The sequence below is a fragment of the Mixophyes fleayi genome, chromosome 11 (assembly GCF_038048845.1).
Source record: "Mixophyes fleayi isolate aMixFle1 chromosome 11, aMixFle1.hap1, whole genome shotgun sequence".
Taxonomy (NCBI): Eukaryota; Metazoa; Chordata; class Amphibia; order Anura; family Limnodynastidae; genus Mixophyes; species Mixophyes fleayi.
The window spans coordinates 78,030,434-78,052,186 of NC_134412.1; the positions used below are offsets into that span (position 1 = coordinate 78,030,434).

Below are 21,753 nucleotides of genomic sequence, written 5' to 3' on the forward strand. Positions count from 1 at the left end.
TATGTACAATCATAGGACATTACCAGCATAAAATCCCTCTCTTATGATAGTTATGTTTAACCTGAAATTAAAATATCTATTTGAAAGTAATAGGTGTTACTATATAGTAACAGCAGTTGTTTAAAGAAAGCTGTCATTCTGAATATCACCACATAAGACGATTCAACCAACTATAGATACTACACACAATTCCATTTTCATGGATTTTTAACAAACATTTGAAATGGAAACATGAAAAACATAAGCATTCTGTAGCTTACATCGGAGTCCACAAGGACATTTCTTTAAGAAGTCAAGCTAGACATGTAGTATACACTAAATGCAAGTCTTTTTTTTTGCTTTATAATTAGATGGTCGGGCTCGGATTCTTAAAAAACCGAACCCACCCGAACTCTGGGGTTCAGAGTATCGAGCCGAGTCGGTACTCGCACACCTATTCAGATTCCAAAACAAGGCAAAACGTCATTGTGAGGTCGTTGGATCTCGCCAGTTTTGGAATCTATAAATACCGCCCTCCACCGCGATCTAGCGCCATTTGAGGGACAGAGTATAGAGCCGTTTGGCAGGCAAAGTGATAGAGAAAGAGGAGGGTGGTAGCAGTGTTAGAGAAAGCTCCATTGCCGAATTTCTCATTGCTGAAATCCTAATATACCAGTCCTTGCCCTACTAAGTGTAGGGTCTAAAATACAGTTATACACCCAAATAGAAGAGCTGCGTTGGTAATTTTGTCATTGCTGAAATAGTAATCTACAAGTCCTTGCAGGCTTTTTTTCTTAATTTGCACTAAGTGTAGGGTATAATATACACCCAAAGACGAGTGCTCCATTGCCAAGAGTCATTGATGAATAGGAAGACAAGCAGGCTTGTCTTCTGAATTTGCAGGCAAATTCAACAGTGTTATATTGAATAAACAGACACAGAGGGGGGAGGCAGAAAATGAATCATCTTCCTTTTACTCAGGACTGTCAATGGTGTTCGTGTCTTAGTAGGCTGTGGATCAGCCTTGAGAGTCCTGGATGGTCATCTTCTCCCTTTTCAAAATGAGGAGATTCCTGGCAAGCCAAACAGCGTCCTTAAAGCAGTTCATTAGGCTCCATTGGCCTCCTGGATTGCCCCAATAAATGTATCAGCCGTGCACTGGGAGAGTAATACCCAAAGCCACACATTGAAGGGGTGGCTCAGGGAGTGCAAAAATGTATATTTTAAATAACTAGTGTGTGGGGGCGCTGCGGAGGCAGTTAGGGGCGAGAAAAAATAAAATAAAAAAGGGTTCCTACCTCGCTGGCTGTCCAATGGGGACCAGACCTCCCCTGGCAGCTTTAAAGCCCAGCTGCATTTCCCGTTTGTGGGGATCAGAGCGCTGGGGTGCTGGTAATGGTCCGCATCCCTGGATTTACCCTCGCCGGCAGCATCGGAACAGTGGCTGGTGGAAGGGCTTTTAATGACGCAGGGGATGCTGAGGAACACAGCATGCTAAAAATCATACTGGAGCTTGATGAACTCCAGCCTGGGGAATGTTGCCCTGGGATCTGGCTGCCTGCCTACTCACTTAGACAGTGGCAACAGGGGTGGAGAGGAGGCCAAGCGCCCCTCTCCCTGGCAGCACATGGACACTCCCCTCTCCTGCCACTAGCTACAGTGTTAAAGGTGTGAAAACCCTCTAGGCTAATTCATGTGTTACATTTATGTAGGTTGAATTACTTCCTGCCAGGTTACGTATATAGAGCTGTACTGTGCTTGTAAGAGATCTTCCATCTGTACTTCTGGATGATCACTAGTACATTTAGCTAGTGACTAACTGTCCTTATTAGGGTCCTTGAGCAATAAACAGCACTGCTTCAAGATTCTGCCTGACGCCTATTGCCTGTATCCTGTGACCACCAGATAAGAGCTGACACTCTAACCTGTTCCCCGGGTGTCTTGTGTTGAACCCAGTATCTAAGTCAATGCTCTGTCTACTACCCAGTAGTCCTGATCCATAATAAGCACTCAGGAGGTAGCCACCAGCCCACAGCAAATAGGTGCTGCAGCAGCTATACCAGTTACACAGACGTAAGCGGTTCCAAGTACGTGTTATGGAGTCTGGTGGTGGCAGCACTACCCTCATACAACTACTGCAGTCAGCGAGTGCCTGGTGGCAGGTAATACTAGAAGTCATCAGTAGCAGTTGGTAACTGATGGTGATAAACACTCTGAAAAAAATGTGTAAGGTCCCTCACCCAAGGACTGCCACCAAAGACCTGGGGACAATGTAAGCCCATGCGTTCAGTCCCAGAGATTAGATTTTTGCTAGTTTGTTTTTTAATCTATACATTGCATACTCTTGACCAGAGAAATATCTACGTAGAGTTTTGGCTGTTCGACATTATCTGACTAATGTGTTGTGGTTGCCATAACTGAATGGAATATGAAGGTCTCAAAAACTGCTACAGAGCAAGTAAAGCCGCTGCTTGACATAGCTGTGTATTAAATAATCTGAATATACATACATGAAATAACCGGTGTGCTTATGTCTTTGCTAAACATCCACAATACACAATCTACAGCAGATTGTCATATTAGAGGGACGTTGCTTCTCTAAGCAGGGAGCCCGTTAAATGACAGCTTCGGACACTTGCTGTGCAGAAATAAACGGTGTGGATTGGTTGATTCATACAAAGCAGTAGGGCCAGCGATGCACAGTAACACCAATGCCTGCAGACAGCTTCCTGACCCGTATGATACCTGCTCAGAAATGTAATGGAGGAGCTTCACCTGTGTATGATTGAAATACTGCTAGAGGGGAATGTCAGATCTAACTGAACCGTAATTTATGTTCCTTTAACAGGCTGAACCCTTTGAATCAATAGGAGATACATAGGGGATGGACATAATATAAGAAACAGAAAGAAGGTGCTAATAAAAGGTCATATTGACTAGATTTACATTTCACCAGTCATTAACTTAAGCTTGGACAATGTGGAATCACTGAGTACCTTGTCCTCTTCCTCCCTTATTAATCTTGAATGAAGCAAGTGCTATCATAAATGTCTACCATTAGCTGTCACAACCAATCATACATTCACATTACACATGAACAGACACTCCCCTCTATAATCTGGCCTCACACAATACACATTGGCAGTGATAAGTCAACTAGTCCAATATTGCATTGTGTGGTACCAAACAAGACTGATAATAATCCCACTGAAATCAATTACCTGCACATTGGTATATGTGGGCAAGAGATTTATGCTGTTTAACTCTGAACATGTGCCTCACTTATCGAAACAGTATTACGGTGCCTCAATATAATATAACACAAGCACTCCTAAGGGTGTGACCTTGCTAAGGATTTAATAAAGTGGATAAACCTACAAAACTGAATTCTAGAGATTTGTACTTCAGAGCATTCAAATTATGATACCCAGGGCTGATAATAGTCTCCAGCATGACTTCCCAACTTTAAGATTTTTTTTATCCTGTTCTAAGTTACTACTTACTTACTGGCCAATCCTCCATCCTGTCTCATAACTAGTCATGGCTGTGTAAAAAGTTTAATACACAAATAAAGTGATATGTGCCATGTTAACACTGCTGCAATTCCTACTATTTCCTTTTTACAAGCTGGACTGTAACAGCAGAGGCCAGTCCATGTGGTGGGGAGACACCTAATGGCCACATCCAAAAATCACATTCCTACACTTCCCTAAGGTTAATAGGCTTCACAAGTGTGACTTTCCATTTATCTTTACTCTGTGTCCAAGTAAGAAGAGTAGTGAATGGTACAGTCATATTAAATACAGATTAGTAAATTTATTGTCAGCGTTCTAAAGGTTTGCAGAAACCCAACTCATGGAGACCCACTCTGAATGGGCTGGTGATATGTGACCAAACTCACTTACCCTAGTCTATGGCACAATATACACTTAATTTCTTTTACTTCAGTTTTGTTAGAAGTCTGTTATGAATGTGAAGGGGGTTGGGGGCATAAATAGAAATAAAAACGACAAACATTTTTGATGACTTACAAGGCCGTTATTATACAGAAAGTCATATGCTGCAAGACAAGAGGTTCATTCACAAATATGCAATTTCCAAGTCCTCTGGACACATTTAAACAGGACAAAATGCGTAAAATAGAGGAACAATTTTTTTTTGTTTTTATTCACACCTTCACATTAAAAAATACATAGTTCATGTTTATTAGTGCATAGTGGTGGCCTTCTATGAGAGCATGCTACTTTTTATTATCCTTTACCAAACACTTTCAGCTATTTGCCCATAGATAATAATCCCCTACATGTTCCACCCCCTGAGGAAGTCCGTTTGTTTTCTGTTCACAAAATGCATAGGAGCTTATTGTCCAAGTACCCCAATTGAACCTCTACAATAGACGTGTTTCACTTTAAAACTTGCTTACAGACAGAGGACATTGATGTCATACGATTGCTTAACAACTTGGGACAATGTAATTAACATCTAGATAAGCTCTTTTTTGCTACATTTTTATCTATGTGTTTGTGTAAATCTTTGTTGAATACACTACACTGTTGCTTCCCATTTTCCCAACCTCTGAAAGCCAGAAGGATCTATGATGGAGAGGAGTTAAAGGATGTAGAGGACCAAGCAAAATGTTTACTACAAAATAAGATGTTTATTGTAATTTCACGGTTGAAGGTTTAAAAAAGTTTATATTCTGGGTTATTACTTGGCAATACTACATTATTTATGGCCTTTTCTATACTGAGCACTGATCCACCAACACCCCAGGAGGATACCTAGAAAGATTTTCAGGAAATAGCAATCTCAGATAAACTAATGATTTATTCATCTGGTACGCATGCACTTTGCATGACTATAGATATACACAGATTGCATTAAAAAATACTACACTGATAGAGGCCTGTTTCTTTCTCATCTTACCAATAGTTATCAATGGATTCAATGCAAACTACAACTAAAATAGCAGTTCAATAATCAAAGCCACGTCAGCCCGGATCTAATAGTCCTTATATGGGAGATCACGATCATGGCCTAGCTACCAGGAGGGAACTCACTAGTGACACCACTGGGATTTCCTTTCAAAATACAAAAGCACCCCCTGCATTTTGCTGGAAGGAACAGAAAATCCTGTTTCCTGGCCAACTCGCTAAAGCTGGAGTCTGAAGGTGGAGGAGGTGCCTACCCGAACCCCTCCCATATCTATGAATACATCCCAAAGAGTCAACCTCCATTATTGCGCCACTAGCTATGACTGGTCTAAACATTATTTGACATGAAGGGGGGGTTAACCATATAGGTATAATACATTGTTCAGCGTCAATGGATGGTATGGTGGGTAGCATTATAGCATTAGGACCTTGGGTTTGATTCTGCCCAAGGAACTGCATGGGAGTTTGCATGCTATCGACGCACTCTGGCTTCTTCCCACATTGCAAAGATATACTGGCAGGTCAGTTCGCTCCCTATTAAATTAGCCTGTGTGTGTACAGAGTTAGTGGACAAACAATAAATAAAACAAGCAAATGTTGGACACCAAGCATACTGAAAGCAAAGGTATTAACACAGGTGCAGCTCATGCATTAATAAAGCAAACATTCAAGCAAGGTCAAGATAAAAAAATGCTGGACTGCCCTGACTGCCTATGATGATGGATAACATTGCTGCATGATACTATAAAAGAGGGGTGCTTTTTGAAAATGTTTCATGAACAATGGTGTCCAAGTCGATATTAGCATGGAATGCCGAGAGAAAACCCAAAGGACAACATTATGTAATACACTTACACCCATATTACCCCGCAATTCATGAGAAGTGCAAGGAAAAACAGGGAAGCAGCTGGGAGTCAATTTAGAGTCTGAAGAGAACATCACAGAACAGTACAACACTAACCTAATTAATGTTCCATAATGTTGTGGGGTTATTATTCTGGCAAGGTTTGGTTGCAATCATTTCCTTCAAAGGTCAATAATAAATTCTACTTAATGAGAGAGTGCTCACCCCCCCCCCCCCACTGCAGCAGCATTTCTATACTGTCAGGATGGGTGTCTTGCAGGATGAGACAGTCACTATGCACAGACTGTTACCACCCAATATTTTGAGGAGCATGACATGAATGTTATACATATGTCATACCTGTGAGAGCATTTCTAGGTTCTCAATGATGATGGTAATAATGATATGTGAAGGGAGTTAAAAATCTTGGTATTTGCGTTAAAAATACATTCAGTGTAATCACCAGCTCCAGCCTTGAACTATCTCAAAGACCCCGGATGGAGGCCTAGGACATGGGATAATGGATGATGAGGACATTGGGAGTACTGGCTCCAGTGAAAGTTGATAAGAACCCATAAAAGTGACATGAAGAGAACTAGCTTTGTCAAAAGATTTATATTTACTCAGGAAAATATCAATCATGTGTTTCTGCTCTATAACCAGATCAAAAGCTTTTTCATGTATAAATGTATGCCAGAAATAAACGAGCACAGTTCAGTATACATCTTGACATTGGCATGTCTGTGTCTTGATTACTGATCTCCTGGTTAACCAGCATCTTATCTCACTGATATCTGAAGGGACTTGATAAAAGAGAGGTAAAATTACCCTAACATAGCCTTCTCAGTCTCCAGATCTGAACCAAACGGAGTATGTATGTGATAATCTGGACAAGGATGCACATGGTGGCCAATCACCCGATTAAGCGACTTTATACTGGAGTCTCCGTTTTTTTCATCTGCTATCTGTAGGTTTTCGTACCTGTAGTATTACAATGCAACCTCAACTTGAACAGGGACCAATCTGAATTAATACATTTTCTGGACAGTGCCGAGTGATATTATAGCACCATATAAAGAGAATAATCTGACTTTCCACTGCAGCTGTAAAGAAGTATTGCCTGCTTACCCCTTTAGCAACAGTTTCAGTTTGATAAGCTGCTGTGACATCACTAACAAGACTAAATACCTGTCAATCAGTCTTCGTTAAAGAAGCAACTCCCTCCTAACATTAGCGGATAAACATTTGTTATATTGTATATATTATTCATCACAGTAGTACACAGCCTTTGATGTACTTTAATGTTAAATAGTGGGTTGAATTGCTCTTTTTGATAAAGTACACAGCTCTATTTACCTTCAGTGCTGTGGCAGATCCCCTCAGTCCCATTGGTCCAGCATGGTGAGCTACACCAAAATAGAACTGTAAATTGTCTTATTTTATAGTTGCAAAAAAAAAAAAATGTAGTTATGGGTAGTTATTTTTTAAAAAGCTGATAATCAACATCTTACCTGTTAAGCACTGTATCCCAAGACACCAAGAGTCTTTATGTTCTTGTACACTAAGGTTACCACTCGCATGCACTGGTAAGGGGCACCGACTACTGCGCTGTTTAAACTAGTCTACAGTGCAGCATAGTATTGAAATCCAGCGGATCAAGTGAATGGTGGATGACTGGAAAGATACACTGCATAACTTACTACAATATATAGTAGTCACTTTTGGTGAAGCTTCTGTACGCAAAAAGGATTTGTCCAAATACTTGTTATAGTCTGTTAGCATGTATTTAGTAGGCTTAGTGAAATAGTTTTGCCAGAGAGGTCTAATAGGGACACTTGGAGGTTATACAACTAACAAAACATACAACATTAGACTAGAACAGGCCTGGCCAACCTGGGGCTCCCCAGGGGTTTTGTAACTACAGCTATCAGTGCCAATCTACTGGCAAAGTATGCTGGGGTTTGTAGTGGCAGCACACCTAAATAGCCACATGTTGGCAATGCCTGGACTAAAAGAAATGTTATCTTGCAGCAAAATTTAAAGTGTTCCTTTATCACAAGACAAAGCATAGTTTTGGCTCATCTGGAAATGATACACCATTTAAAAAGAAAAAAAAAAAAAAAAAAAAAAGATTATTTTTTCCTAAGGCTTAAATAAAAATAAAAAAATAGCTGCTAGCTGATCTAATGTCATGAAGAAACGGCATTCACAATGCCACCAACTCACCACCCGAAAAGGGCTTTAATGTATAGGGTCCAGATGTCACATGCTTTGTAATGACTAATTGAATACACCTAGCTTTAACATAATCCAATTGGTCAATCATTGGAGTGTACTTAGCCAAAAAAAGACCATTTCAGATCCAAAACAGATGTAAAAATGGGTTTGTTCTGCCCTACAAATAACCGATCCATTTACCAATGCAAATGTTTTAGAATTGGGAGATCTCCAAATGACCCATGGTACTGCACATACTTGAAGCTTTTGCCAGAATTTTTTGAGCATAGACTGATACAATAGAATTAACCTTCCGCCATTGGTGGTTGAGTATTTAGGCACACACTGACCAAACTTGAAAAATAAAATAAAAATAATAATCTTAATCTCCTTTTGCAAACCTTGAAGTCAATGGCAGCCTGCAAGGCTGGACATGAAGCCAAGTCATGATTTGTTTGGTTCCTGGGTCCCTGATCATACTGCATTCATGCAAAGTTTACTAGGACAGCCCAGAATGGTAGAAAAAGCCTACCAGGAAAAGGTAGAGCTGTAGATTTAAGGCAGACATGTCACTAGGCCCTCTAGCGTTTGTTTGCTTTACTTCATAGTGCTTTGTTCCACCTGGAGATGTAATTTTATCCAGTATGCTATGCTCTCACGCTGGATTCCCCCGCAAGCACAACAAGAGAACAGTGTTGTATTGAGAAAGATGGCTTGTAGAGCATAGCACTGTACCTCAGCTTTACAACTAAACCAAAGCAGGCTTTCAGATTAGAGTGTTTGTTCATGAACCAATTGACAGATCAGCTTTAAAGGGTCTACATCTATTTTCACTTTTTATTGACCGATTTACTGGGGACATGGCCAAGTTCAGAAAAAGACCAAAAAAAACAGATTCCTAACTGTCATAGGGTGGGTTGCCATGGATTTTTAGTTATGAAGCATTTGAGATGTACAAAATTTCCCCTGTGCTAGGAACAAGTAAATTGATGTTACCATCTCTGTACAGTTGCTAATCAGATCCAGAATGTATACATGCTGGCAGTAGGGGACTGCTTAGGGTTTAACCTGGTTATACGAAATAAACACATTAAATTTGCTTTTGTAGAGAACTAAATTTGCTTTTGTAGAGAACAAAAATAAAACTGTACTTGGTCAACCCAACACAAATGATCTTTTCTATTGACCTACGAAGTAATGTGACACTATGGCATTAAACTGTACCGGTCATGCAGCTTTGGGGGAAAACAAATGTAAGGTAAAGTACCCACTGGTGTTCGCTTCTTATTTTACTACTAAAAATAAATGCAGGTCAAATGCACATGTTTATTACTAACTTTTTCACTACAGAAAAAAACCCAAAAAAACACCAAACATGTATTTAATGCCAAGGCCATAAAAATGGTCCAGTCTGAAAAAGGGCCCAATTGCACAAGTAAATATTCCTTAGATAATGAAAAATCTTATATGAAGCTGCCACATTTTATGACAGACAAGATAAAAATTAGCAAGCATAAGTCACCATAGAATATATTTTACAGTTCTTGAAGTCCAACAAATTAAAAAAAATCAGATTTCTATATAAGAATCTGTTGCACAGATAGCAAAATGCTCTAGCAGCCTACATTTCAGAACTGGCGAACAGATACCTACTATAGAGAGCTCTGGAATCCTGTTAAACTATCATGGTAAGATATTGAAGCACTTGAACTCAGCTGTTGTAGTAGGTATATATAAAAACAAAGAGTGTACATATCGCAGGCCCAGAGGAAGCATTTTGTAGATAACTAACCAGGTATGTGTCCAAACTATAAAAAAATAAATTGCTACCTTTTATCATAATCTCTGGGAAAGCAGGAAGATATCTCGATTCTGGAACAAGGTGTTAGCATTTTTCAACACAACATTTAAAACTACATTATGGAAAGAGAATCCCAATACTCTTGTGGAAATAAATATTGCCTTCTCACGATATAAAGCTAATCTTGACAGCTATATTAATGATTGTCAATTTTATGAAAATCAACATCTCCCTCACCCCCCTTTTGAGTGAAGTGAGACCAGAATTGTTAGAGATCTCTTTCTTTGACAGAAAGGCAGCATTCCCAGATATTGAAAAGGGGGCAATTACATTTTATTCCAAATGGGGATCATATATAGAAACATTAACAAGTGAAACAAGACAGTATTATGAATGTATTTGAATCCACTACTCTGTCATCCTCCATTGAGTTTGTATAGAAACAAATATTCATGTTCTCATTAAGATATTAATTCTCTAACTGATTCTGGTCTAACCTGTGACAACATAAAACACACACATTGGAAGTATTCATAATACTAACCCACCATGACCATATTTAATCAAATCTAACCATGTTGACTGTATGACTGAACGACCACAGACCATGTGTCATGACTATCCTCTACAACCTCCCCTTCTTGATGACTCCACAAGACTGCAGCCTTATATAGTACTGAATGTGATCTATCCAATTTGATCTACATAGAATTTTCTTTTTGCGCAAGGTACTCTGTATTATTACATCTTATTTTTAATATTTAATTTATGTTGGTTGTATTGCAAGCTTAATGGGAAGAGAATATGGGGACAATATAAAATTATTGTCTATCAGCAATATTCTATTTTTCTGTATATTGTATACGTGTCACTTTTCCATTGTTACATAATTGTGTTCTATTTTATGGTCTTGAAAAATGTAAAATATAAATATATATATTTAAATGTAATTACAGTGCATGGCCATTAAGATACTTACACAAGCAGGAGGACCAATCATAAAATTGTAATGACGGACACTGCAACTTCTGATTGGTCCTAAAACTCAGACCTACTCCTTTTGCAATCATTATGAAGTGATGGACAATGCAACTTTGATACTCTTGAATATTCATAGCTGCCCAGAAGATAGCCAATAACAAGTTGGCATTTAAGGAGGTAAGGGCAAAATAACAATACATCTGTAACAAGATTACATTTAAACATTTGGGGTAATATTCAATTAAGAAGGCAGACGCGACTGCACACTTCCCATTCCAGCAACATTGCAGATTTTCCTTCGCACCCCGTAGGGTAGATCCAAAGTAGATAGAGTAGATGCAAAGGGAAATCTACAATATTGCGGTACTGTATTGACACTGTGTGCAGCCCGCACAACTGTGATCTGCCTTCTTAATTGAATATGCTCCCTTGTGTCTGTTCAGATATATTAATGTGCAATTGTAGTTAGATGGCACATACCCATTAAGTAGAAGATAAGATTTGTGGAGTTGCCTTAAAGTTGATTTGGTCATGTTGGAAAAGATTTGTTGCTTATCGCCTGTACAAAGATTGGAAAACCCATATGTCTAGCACATGCTTTTCCCTGCACTAAAGACCGACAAGAAAAATTGAGCTTAGGGGGGATTTAAATCTCTCCTGGTGACTCAAACCCCTAAAACATTTAAGACTTCAAATAAAGGGATTCCAACACACAAAGCCTTCTGAAGATCAGCTCTAATTAGAACAGTGTGTTTAGTTTGAGGAAAAACCTAAAATTATTTCTACACTAAGGGGGGAAAAGTCAATTGCCGGCAATGCAGCACACAGACATTGCCGGCAAATACTGTAAAAATCTCTGCACACATTCCCTCGTACCTCAATGGGGCGAGAGAAGAGAAGATTTTACAGAAATCTCTGCCGCAAAGTGTCTCACGGACGTTCTTGATACTTCACAGCTAGTTGAATTCCCACCCAACAGTCTTTACTATATTTTGGCACTAATAAATGCAAATTAAAGTTTAGTCATTTATGATCATTTTGACCATGCTCAGTGAATGTGCAAGCCAGAAATAAATCAATGAAAAGGATTTAGGAACAATGCAATAAGTGAAAATAATGGGTTATAGCACCAGCCCCATATCCGAAATTAGAGTAATTTGTATCAAATTGTTAAAGATTAATTTGTAGTTCCATATTCTACACTACATTCAGCTGACAACCAATAGCGGGTAAAAACCGAAAGAGTCACGTAATGATTCAGTTTCACTGACACAGTCCCCTCACAATTTAAGTGAAAAGCTTCTCTCCCAATAGTTTAGCATAACAGCGATGGGTGCTATATAGACACTATAAAAATAGTAATTGTAAAGAAAGCGATCTGTGTATATCTGGTGTCCCTTCTGATGAGTACCGTCTACAAAGTGGCACATGTTTACCCAGAGTTTAAAATATCTGTAGGAATGTTAAGCAGACAACTTTGCATTCTAGTAATATTAAAAACAGTAAAACATTACAGTTGCTCCTATACCAAAGCACATACAGTACAATGATCAAAACTTGTACAACCCCGAAATAAACTGCTTAAATCATATCCCCAAAGTTTATTCTCTGTGCACCACCGTGCTCTTCATTTACCTACAGTAAAATGTGCCCTGCCAACCAGCTCTGAAGACGCACAATAAAAGTTTAGTTTTGGGTGGAGTGCAAAAAAAAACCAAAAAAAAAAAAAAACCACATTCACCCTTTAGCCAGGTCTCCTGGCGTCACCAATGCCTCAAATGGTCAACACCGCTCTGCTCTCTACTCTTGCAGTGGTCTACTAAATCATGGCCTCCTTAATGGAACTCTAATCTTACAACACTTTCCCTACTTAAATTATGCCTACAAATGATTAAGAAGAGGGCCCAGACCTAGTCAAAACCCTAGCTAACATCAGTCCCCATAACCCTGTTGCTAGACTGTATCCCAAGCTGCTGTACTGTAAGAGGATGATCAGACAGGGGGAGGGGAAAAAAAAAAAGAATATAACTTATTTTTATAGGGAATGTGAAGCAGACAATAACACCTCTACTAGTAAATCTGGTTGCATTGCAGAGCTTAACATTTGATACCATTTTTACTTCCCTACAATCTCTTATTTCACGTCCCAGAGCTCTCCTATAAATCACCATTACTTCTACTTTACAATTGTTTTAGTGGAGTAGCCTAACAGAGAGGTGTATGATATCATAGGTCTGGCCGTGAAAGGTCTTCTCTGAAAATATGACCAGGGAGGGAAACCAGACAGCTTCCTAATTTGTTCATACCCTGTGCTAGCAGCATTAACCAGAGGACGTTATTGCAGTTATTGTTCCTTTAAAGCATGCTAGGTATTCAACCACTTCAAAGACAAGACATCTGGTGTACTTAGGAAAAACCTCTTTCAGTGTATCTTCAGTACCATTGAAAACTTGCATACATATGTGAATGTTGCCAAACTTGTTATATGAGGCAACTTTAATTTAGGGTTAGTTGTCCTTTAACCCCTTCAATGCCAAATGTGTTTCATCCAAAGAGACCAGCCCAATTTTCACTCTCTCTAAGCAGCTTTCACAAGAAAAAGTCCAGCCAAGTGAATTTTTTCAGGACAAATGAGCTTTTGAGAACATACAAAGACAAAAATAAAAAAGATTCACACACGAGATAAGGATTCTAGAGGAAGGAATACAATGGGCAAGAGTCTCATGTTCTCAGCCATCGGATGACAGCCCAGTCCCTGGGTAGGTGGATTTCTGTAACACTACCTGGGCTGAAACAAGCTGGAGAAGATGTGCACTAAGGCAAAGATTACCAGGGCATGCATCTGAATACATAAACACTTTAAAGTATTATTTTAGAGGACATCGAGTCCAAACAAAGTCTAAACAGGATTAAAATATAACCATCATAAGCCTTAAAAAGAGGTGCATCCTAAACTTAAAAATGTAGCATTTTAATGTTGAATTTTACTTGTTAGATGCTGTCGTTTGCCCGGGCCACCAGGTTTGTCCAGTCTGTGACACTCATTCTTGACTACTGTATACTAATTAGGGAGGCCTAAATGAAACTGTCAGCAATGACCCTTCCTTACTGTATGCCTTATTCACGGGAAATGGAAAGTGTGGCCGGATCACAGAAATAAATTATTGTAGAAATTTATTTCAATGATTTGTGAAGTGCGCCACTGTATACCAATGCAAATTTACTGATTTTTTTAATTTTGTGTTGTATTTTTGTATTAGAAATGTAGTGATATGCCATGTTGGATAAAAATTGTTTTTCTTGTAACTTTTCTAAAGGAAGTCCCATGCTGATTAAGCATTTTTCATATGCGAGCACACAGCAGGGGGTTATTACCTTTTAAAAGATAGATGAACTACATGAATAATGTAACCAGCAAGTAACTTAAGAAATCACAGATTGCTATGAATTGTGGTAAATCCAAGAATAGTGAATATATTACAACCTGGTGCTAAATATCTGATGTAATATCTCAGACTTTCTGGTGCCAGCTAGGATCATGGGGCTGGACTATCCCTGTCAACATGCATGTCAGAGATAGTATGCAAGAGCTGCATTTTGTATTTTAACTGTAGAATAGCATCTGTACTTCTGGATGATCACTAGTACCTCCAACTAGTGTGCAATGGTCCAGAGCCCACTGAACAAACAAACACCAGGGTCATTCCACATCAGATCACCCCCCAAAAAAAAACATGAAATGTCCACCACCCATCTCAGATTATTTTTAAACATTTTTCGTTGAGTACGTCACAACAACTATTTCTGCCAATTATCTTGACTGTCTGACAATTAGTTGACTAAATATTGATTTTTCAATTTATTAAATATTTTACTAATCCCGGCTTCTTTGTCCAGTTTATTTGAAGTACCGCGGGTGTTTATTAAGGAATCGCCACAAAATTTGGACCCCTAAGGTAACTCTTCCTACCGAATCCAAAAATACAAACCAAGTTACTTTATCTGCCTCATGTTTTGCATTACGGCAAAAACGCATGTTTTTTTAATAGAATTCAAAACGCTAGGTTCAATTGACATTAGGGATCCCATTTTTTGGGTCTGTTTAAAAAAATGTTTAAATTACTACCACAAAAAAAGCAGGGTACTCTGTTTCATAGCGGAGAAAAAAAAATAATGAAGTTGATGTCCGATTACTGCTGTACCCGCATACATAATTACCACAAGAAACCATGAAATGTAAAACCTTTAACATAACTTAAGTCCTTAACTGAAGTTGAGTCAACAATCTCATTATTTTTCCCTTGTGTCAGCAGAAAATGTATACTGCCTTCCAGTACTTCCTTGGATAGTAGGCACTTCCATTACACAGAGGACGTGAATAAAAGGAACAAAACACTTATCTCTTGAAGGCCAGGACAGCACATTTGTTGATTGGTGTATTTTCATTAAGTGTATCAGCACATCTTGTTTCTCCTCATTACATTGAATGATATACCCAATGTACCAGATGTTATCATACACTGCTGCTATGTATAGCTGGGTACACACTACACTGTTTTCGTCCAATAATCGGCACAAACAGCCGACATACGACCGCTCGTTCAAGTCGGGTCAGTGTGTACAGTGACACGATGGTCGAAAGTCTGCCCAAATGGACGATTATCGCCTCATTTGGTTGGTGGTACCGTTCAATATTTTCGTTCCAATCTCGTTTCCGCTGTATAATGTGTATAAACTTCCGACCGATCCACAACAGTGAGTATGAAATTACAGTCATTGCTCACGACAACATGGCTGTAAAAAGTCGCTAAAGGGACGTCCACTCTTTCCTTCATCGTCCTAAACAAGACTAGTGTGTATGCAGTCCATGGACCGAGCGATCGGACCATCGATCGCATGTAAAATCGCTCGGCATAAAAAGTTGGTCGAAATTTCTGTAGTGTGTACCCAGCTTAAGTTCCAGGTTGCAGATCACTTTTGTCCACATTTTTTGTGACTGTGGTCATAGTGACACTAACTTTGGTTCCTCTTGTCTTTATGTCGTCAGATGACAATCAATATATGTGTAGCTCATCATTACTAATAGGCCGAAATCTGTGATGAGAACGTGTTCCTGCCACAGTGTTTGCTGTTTCTAGACGGCTATGCAGCTTGGTTTTGCAGTCTTGTATTTTGATTAGTGACACGTAAATAAAACTTTATGCCATGTACATTTTCATTTGCCCATGACCAAAGGTGTCAACATGTGATGGGTTTCCACTGCTTGCAGTCGTGTGCGTGTGGCTAGACGTTTAACTGTCCCTCCAATGCCATCACATGGACTCTTACCATGAGATGTGGCAAAAAATGTCATTTTGCTTGAATGTTGAAGTCATCCTTATGGAAGCATAAGTTAAAAAAAGTTTTTGCAGTTCTTGTATTGTGCACTAGCACCATCACTAAAGTATAGTATATACTCCAATAGTTTTGCCAAGTGTTTCATAACTACCATAATGAATTCATGCATAGTTATAGCTACATGGTCATGGGAATTGCTAATAACGCACAGGCTCACACAGTTTGAAGTGTCACAATCATCTTGCCTAAAATATTCAACAAGCTGACAGTCACCATGTTCTTTGGTCCACTTCAGTGACATAACTTTTAAGCTTTTTCTGGCTCCTTTTTTTGTGAGACAAGAAAGGATTACAGCATGTTTTCTGAAATTTTTCATATCTTAGCAGCAGAAGCTTTTCATGATGGTAGCAGACTGAGGTTTCAGGATCATTGGTTACTGCATTTGAAACTTCAGTTCTCAGAATCAAAAGTTCTTTTTCTTCATCTGTAGAGTGGTCCCAGCTATGTACTTTAATGGTTTTTGAGTAGATAGTAATATGGCAGTCCGTATTTAAAATATTACCAAATGAGCAGCTGCCATGATTGACCCTTTCTGTGTCTCCCTCTCCCTTTCTCTGAAATGTTTTAGTCTCTCTAAGGGGAATCCCCTTCCCATCAGTTTTATTTCCTGTATGGGAGTTTTATCCCATTGCCTCAGTTTAGTTCACTTTTTTGGTATGGTTTTTAACAATGTGTAAATTATGTATGCAGTACAAGAGTAATCGAACATCAATTTCATTATTTTTTGTCTCCACTATGAAACAGAGTACCCAGCTGATTTTGTGTGTGGTAGTAAAGTATCTTTTCTAAACACCCCCAAAAAAACGGGATCCCTAATGTCAATTGAACCTAGTGTTTTTAATTCTATTCGAAAAACGTGCGTTTTTGCAGTGATACAAAACATGAGGCAGATAAAGTGATTTGGGGGGGGGGGGGGGGGGGGAAGAGTTACCTTAGGGGTCCAAATTTTGTGGTGATTCCTTAATTAACACCTGCGGTACTTCAAATAAACTGAATAAAGAAGCCTGGATTAGCAAATTATTTAATAAATTGAAAATCAATATTTAATCAACTAATTGTCAGACAGTCGAGCTATTTGGCAGAAATAGTTGTTTTGACATTCTCTCTTAACTAAAAAAAATTCGGAAAAATCTGAGATGGGTGGTGGACAACCCTGGTTGAACTGACATGGAATGACCCACCATTGCTTGAAGATTGACACCTATTGCCTGCTATATCCTATACCAATAGATAAGAGCTTACACTCTAATCCATTCCCCAGCAGTCCTGTGTTAAACCCAGCATCTGTGTCAACGCTCTTTCCACTACCCTGTGGTCCTGATCCATACTAAACAGGGCGGTACCAAACAGTCCACAGCAAAGAGGCGCTGTAGCAGCTATATCAACTACCTCAGAAGTAAGTGATTCTAGGCGTTGCAAAGAAACCTAGTGGTGGCAGCGAGACTCTACTACTATTGCTCAGTTGGCGAGTGTCTGGTGGCAAAGTGACACCAGTAGGATTGATCAGTAACAGTCAGGTACTGACGGTAAGAAAAACCCTGATATACTGTGCAGGAAAAACATCCCTTCATCCTTCTCCCCCAACAGGCCGGGTGGCGAAGTGAGCCCATCCAGTCACAGCTAGCATCAACAGTGTTACAATTAGACAAAAATAAAAGGCAGCAACAGCAGCAAATTAGTGGCCTCACAAACTGAGTAAACACCCAAGTTAAACATATAGCAAACTCCAACCAATATTAAATACACTTTGGATGGAGTACTTCTTTAAAGATTTAAAGTCCAAGATGGGATGTGTAATAAGTGCATTATTATTTTTATTTGTACTTACTTATCCAGTGTTCATCATGTTTGCATAGGGCGATTATTTCCACATGCAAGTAATCGATTCCTAAACTGGACTCTAGCTCACGTCGACCAGCAAGTATAAACTCTCCTCATTTACTTATGAATCATCTGGAACTGGTTGTTGCATAGCTGACTGAATACTATACGAAACAAATACAGCTCTTATATCCGTTTACATATTTCATCACGCTGCCATCTGTAGTAATTACTAATATCTGCAACTTGTGGTTCTGCCAACTCCTCAACTGTACATCAAACAAGCTAACCTCAGGTTTTTCCCCATTTATCTCACCATTATGCTGCTAATCAAAATATCTATGAGAATTTCCTAATAGAACTAATATTCCTAATATTTTGTTTATTAGGGGGGTGGGATCCTCCACTGCAGCAGCACACTATTCTGGTATTTCATATAGAGTTGGTGCGCAGAGGTTATTATTTGTTCATTAAGAATTTTCTAAACCTATTAGGAGTGATACACATATACAACATCCTAATGTGTTACTGTTTAAATGGAATGTGTGTTTTCTTTGTTTATTATTATATGATAATTGTATATTTTTAAACAACCACTTCTAAACAAAGACTTTTTTTTTTCTTCTGTGCTTTCTACAGTAAACATTTACACCTCTCACACGTTTATATATAAATGTTTTTATTGTAACTTTTTTAATATACTGTTTGACCTACATCAAGCACAGTCCACAACAGGGGAGCTTTGCACCCCTTTGGGGATAGCTGCTGATATAGTTCTAATTAGATGCAAGCACCATCAGCATTTTTCTTTGTTAATATCCCAATAGATATATTTAAAAGCCACCATACAGTAAACGTCTACCTTTAAATGATTCCTGTGTTGATCTTTACTTAAATATGATCATTTTAAACCAAAATTACCCTTGGCTCAGTACAATCTGATATAGAGCACACATCTCTCTCTACATACTGTAGTGTTGCATAAGTCACCAAGTAGCACAAGGCTACAGAAGCTGGTGACGTACTAATAATCTTATAAAGGGTGCTGGTTATAGACAAGGTGTTCCTCATATATAAAATAAAGGGGCATATTCAATTACAATTCCGGTCTGCGGAATCGCGCCGCAAACAATCCATGTTACCGCAATAACGTGGATTTTCGTTCGCAGCCCACAGGGTTGCGTACGAAAATCTGCGTTATTGCGGTACCGTAATACCAGCAATAACGCGCACTTTCCGTTACCGCAACCCTAATTGAATATGCCCCAAAGTGTTTTGAAACTCTATCAGGTACATAAGTGAAAAATGACACCTCTAACCCTGTAATACAAACAAAAGGTGACAGCAAACCTTAATCTAAAAAAAAAAAAAAAAAGGAGAGGTATAGAAATAAAGGAGATTTGGGTAATCCATTGTCCCTAAAATATAAAATGTCACAGTAATAACCATGTAATTGTCAGGCACATCACATCCACCCCTAATGGGGGCAGCTGCAGGGAACTAAACAGCCTGTGCTTCCCTAGCCGCTGTGGAATGCTTAGCCTTGGCCTGCTGGGACTTGTAGTTCCACAGCAGCTGGGGAGACTGGGGTTGCCAGGCACTTACACACACATACAATAACCGGGCGAGGGGTCTGGGAGTCGAGGCCTCGGCGGCCATGGGTGCCCAGGGACAAGATGCCCGTCGAGCGCAGTTACCTGAGGATATTGTGCGCCTCCATGCTGCGGTTCTGGTTGCTGGAACACACCACAGCCACTCGGAGCGGGGAGGACGGCATGGTTACCGGTCTAATGGGGCCCACTTACTGCTCCTCTGAGCTCACCAACAGGCCCGGGACGTCGAGGAGCCGACTTACACCACAACCAGTAGCTGATGATGGCGGCGCTTCCGCCTTCTCTCGGCGACAACAGGAACTAAAATGGCGGCCGGGAGGGGGGGTTAGGCTGGGAAGTGACGCAGCGAGAAAGAGACGTCAGCCCAACAATTGGGTGTGTGGGCGGCGGCGGTGACTCATCATGGCTGACGCGCTACGTAATGTGTCAGGAATGCAGAGAGACGGCGGCCTGTGACGCAGGGAGAGGCGGCCTGTGGTGCTTTCCAGTGTTTGTGAAACTACAAGCCCCAGCATGCTTTGCCGGTACACAACCAGTTGGTAGTTGGAAGGGCATGCTGGGACTTGTAGTTTCAGAACACCTGGAGTACCGCAGGTTGGACAGGCCTGATGTAAATCATAGGGATTTTAGATGACACAGGAGCTTTGTGATAATTAAAAATGACAAATCCCCATTTAAAATTAATTATAGGCCAGGAAAAGTGACTGTATTCGCACTCCACTGAGTGGGGTGGAGAGGTGGCCAAAGCTGGGCCCAAGTTTTTTCGCTTGGTGGACCAGAGCTCCATGAGAAGTGCCTTTCTCCTTGATGTCGGCAGGATAGTTCTGATTTGTGGACACGGTGGCTCAGTGGTTAGCTCTTCTGCCTTACAGCACTGTGGTCATGCGTTCGATTCCCGACCATGGCCTTATCTGTGTGGAGTTTGTATGTTCTCCCTGTGTTTGCGTGGGTTTCCTCCAGGTGCTCCGGTTTCCTCCAAAAAAATACTGGTAGGTTAATTGGCTCCTATCAAATTGACCCTAGTCTCTGTGTGTGTGCATGTTAGGGAATTTAGACTGTAAGCTCCAATGGGGCAGGGACTGATGTGAATGAGTTCTCTGTACAGCGCTGCGGAATTAGTGGCACTATATAAATAAATGGTGATGATGGGATGGAGAATTGGGAGGTATCTTCCTTTGGGAGTTGAATACCTGCCTCTGGTAAACGCAGCTCTTCGTGCACACGGAAATGTCTCCAGATTTATCCAACTTAAAAAGTTGTGAGATATGACAAGCGTGCTGCAGTAAGTTGACGACAGTGGTGCTAAAAGAGACATATTGTAGCGCACGCATTTTGTTACCTTGTTGTAGCATGGCAACTGGTGACTCAATTAAGCACCACCATGTCAGAAAAAAGGGTTCTTTGCAATAGGCTAAGTAACCATTACCCAACCACTGGAGCACAGGCAAAATAAAGTGATCTGATGGACCCTAGTATCTTCTGTTTCACAATGGAATATGCACATTGGAAAAAAATCTGAGGATCCATCCAGTCGAGTGTCAACAATGCAGGCTGGTGATGGGGATGTAATAAATCATACGGAGATTGATTCCATGATACACATTCGGTCCTTTGATACGTGTGGAGCAACGTTTGATTGACACAGGACCATTGCCAATCAGTGCTTAACCTTTATTTTCAATTAGACTGGCACCCTGCTCTCGCCACTATAGCCATATCAATTTTCTACCCTCATTTGTGACAAAGCCAGAAAAGCGTGGCAGGAACTAGGACCATAGTAGTTTGCTCTTTTGTTCTGAAGTTTTTCCATAGCATTAACATAATGATCTCATGCTTGAAAGCGTCGTCTGTATAATATGGCTTTGGAACTACATTCAAGACAAGCTGGGGCTCACAGGTCATGATGTGATGTCACATTTGCGTGAGTCATCACATCACGCATTGTCAGGTGTGGCATCTTGTGATATTGCATCAGCACTCATCACCAGGACTGGACTGGACCTGCATTCTGTGACTGGAACGTGTTGTTGGAGCCATCATAGGACTTTCAGAACAGGATCTGAGGAATGCAAGACCAGTTTAGCTAGTTTTTTTTTAAATGGCTTGATCTCCCAGGATCACATCATTCCATCATTAGCAGTTGTGACGAGGGTCTTCTCAGTAGGT

The 21,753-nt window shown here is 40.0% G+C and overlaps 1 protein-coding gene across 1 annotated transcript in view; it reads right to left on the minus strand.

Annotated features, from left to right (window-relative positions):
* The window catches only part of SSU72 (SSU72 homolog, RNA polymerase II CTD phosphatase), a 48,542-nt gene extending 28,617 nt beyond the window's left edge, over positions 1-19,925 (minus strand). The window contains 1 exon segment of the mRNA XM_075189632.1: positions 19,672-19,925. Coding sequence (XP_075045733.1) covers positions 19,672-19,751 — 80 coding nt within the window. The 5' untranslated portion in view covers positions 19,752-19,925.
* Between the last annotated feature and the right edge of the window lie 1,828 nt (positions 19,926-21,753).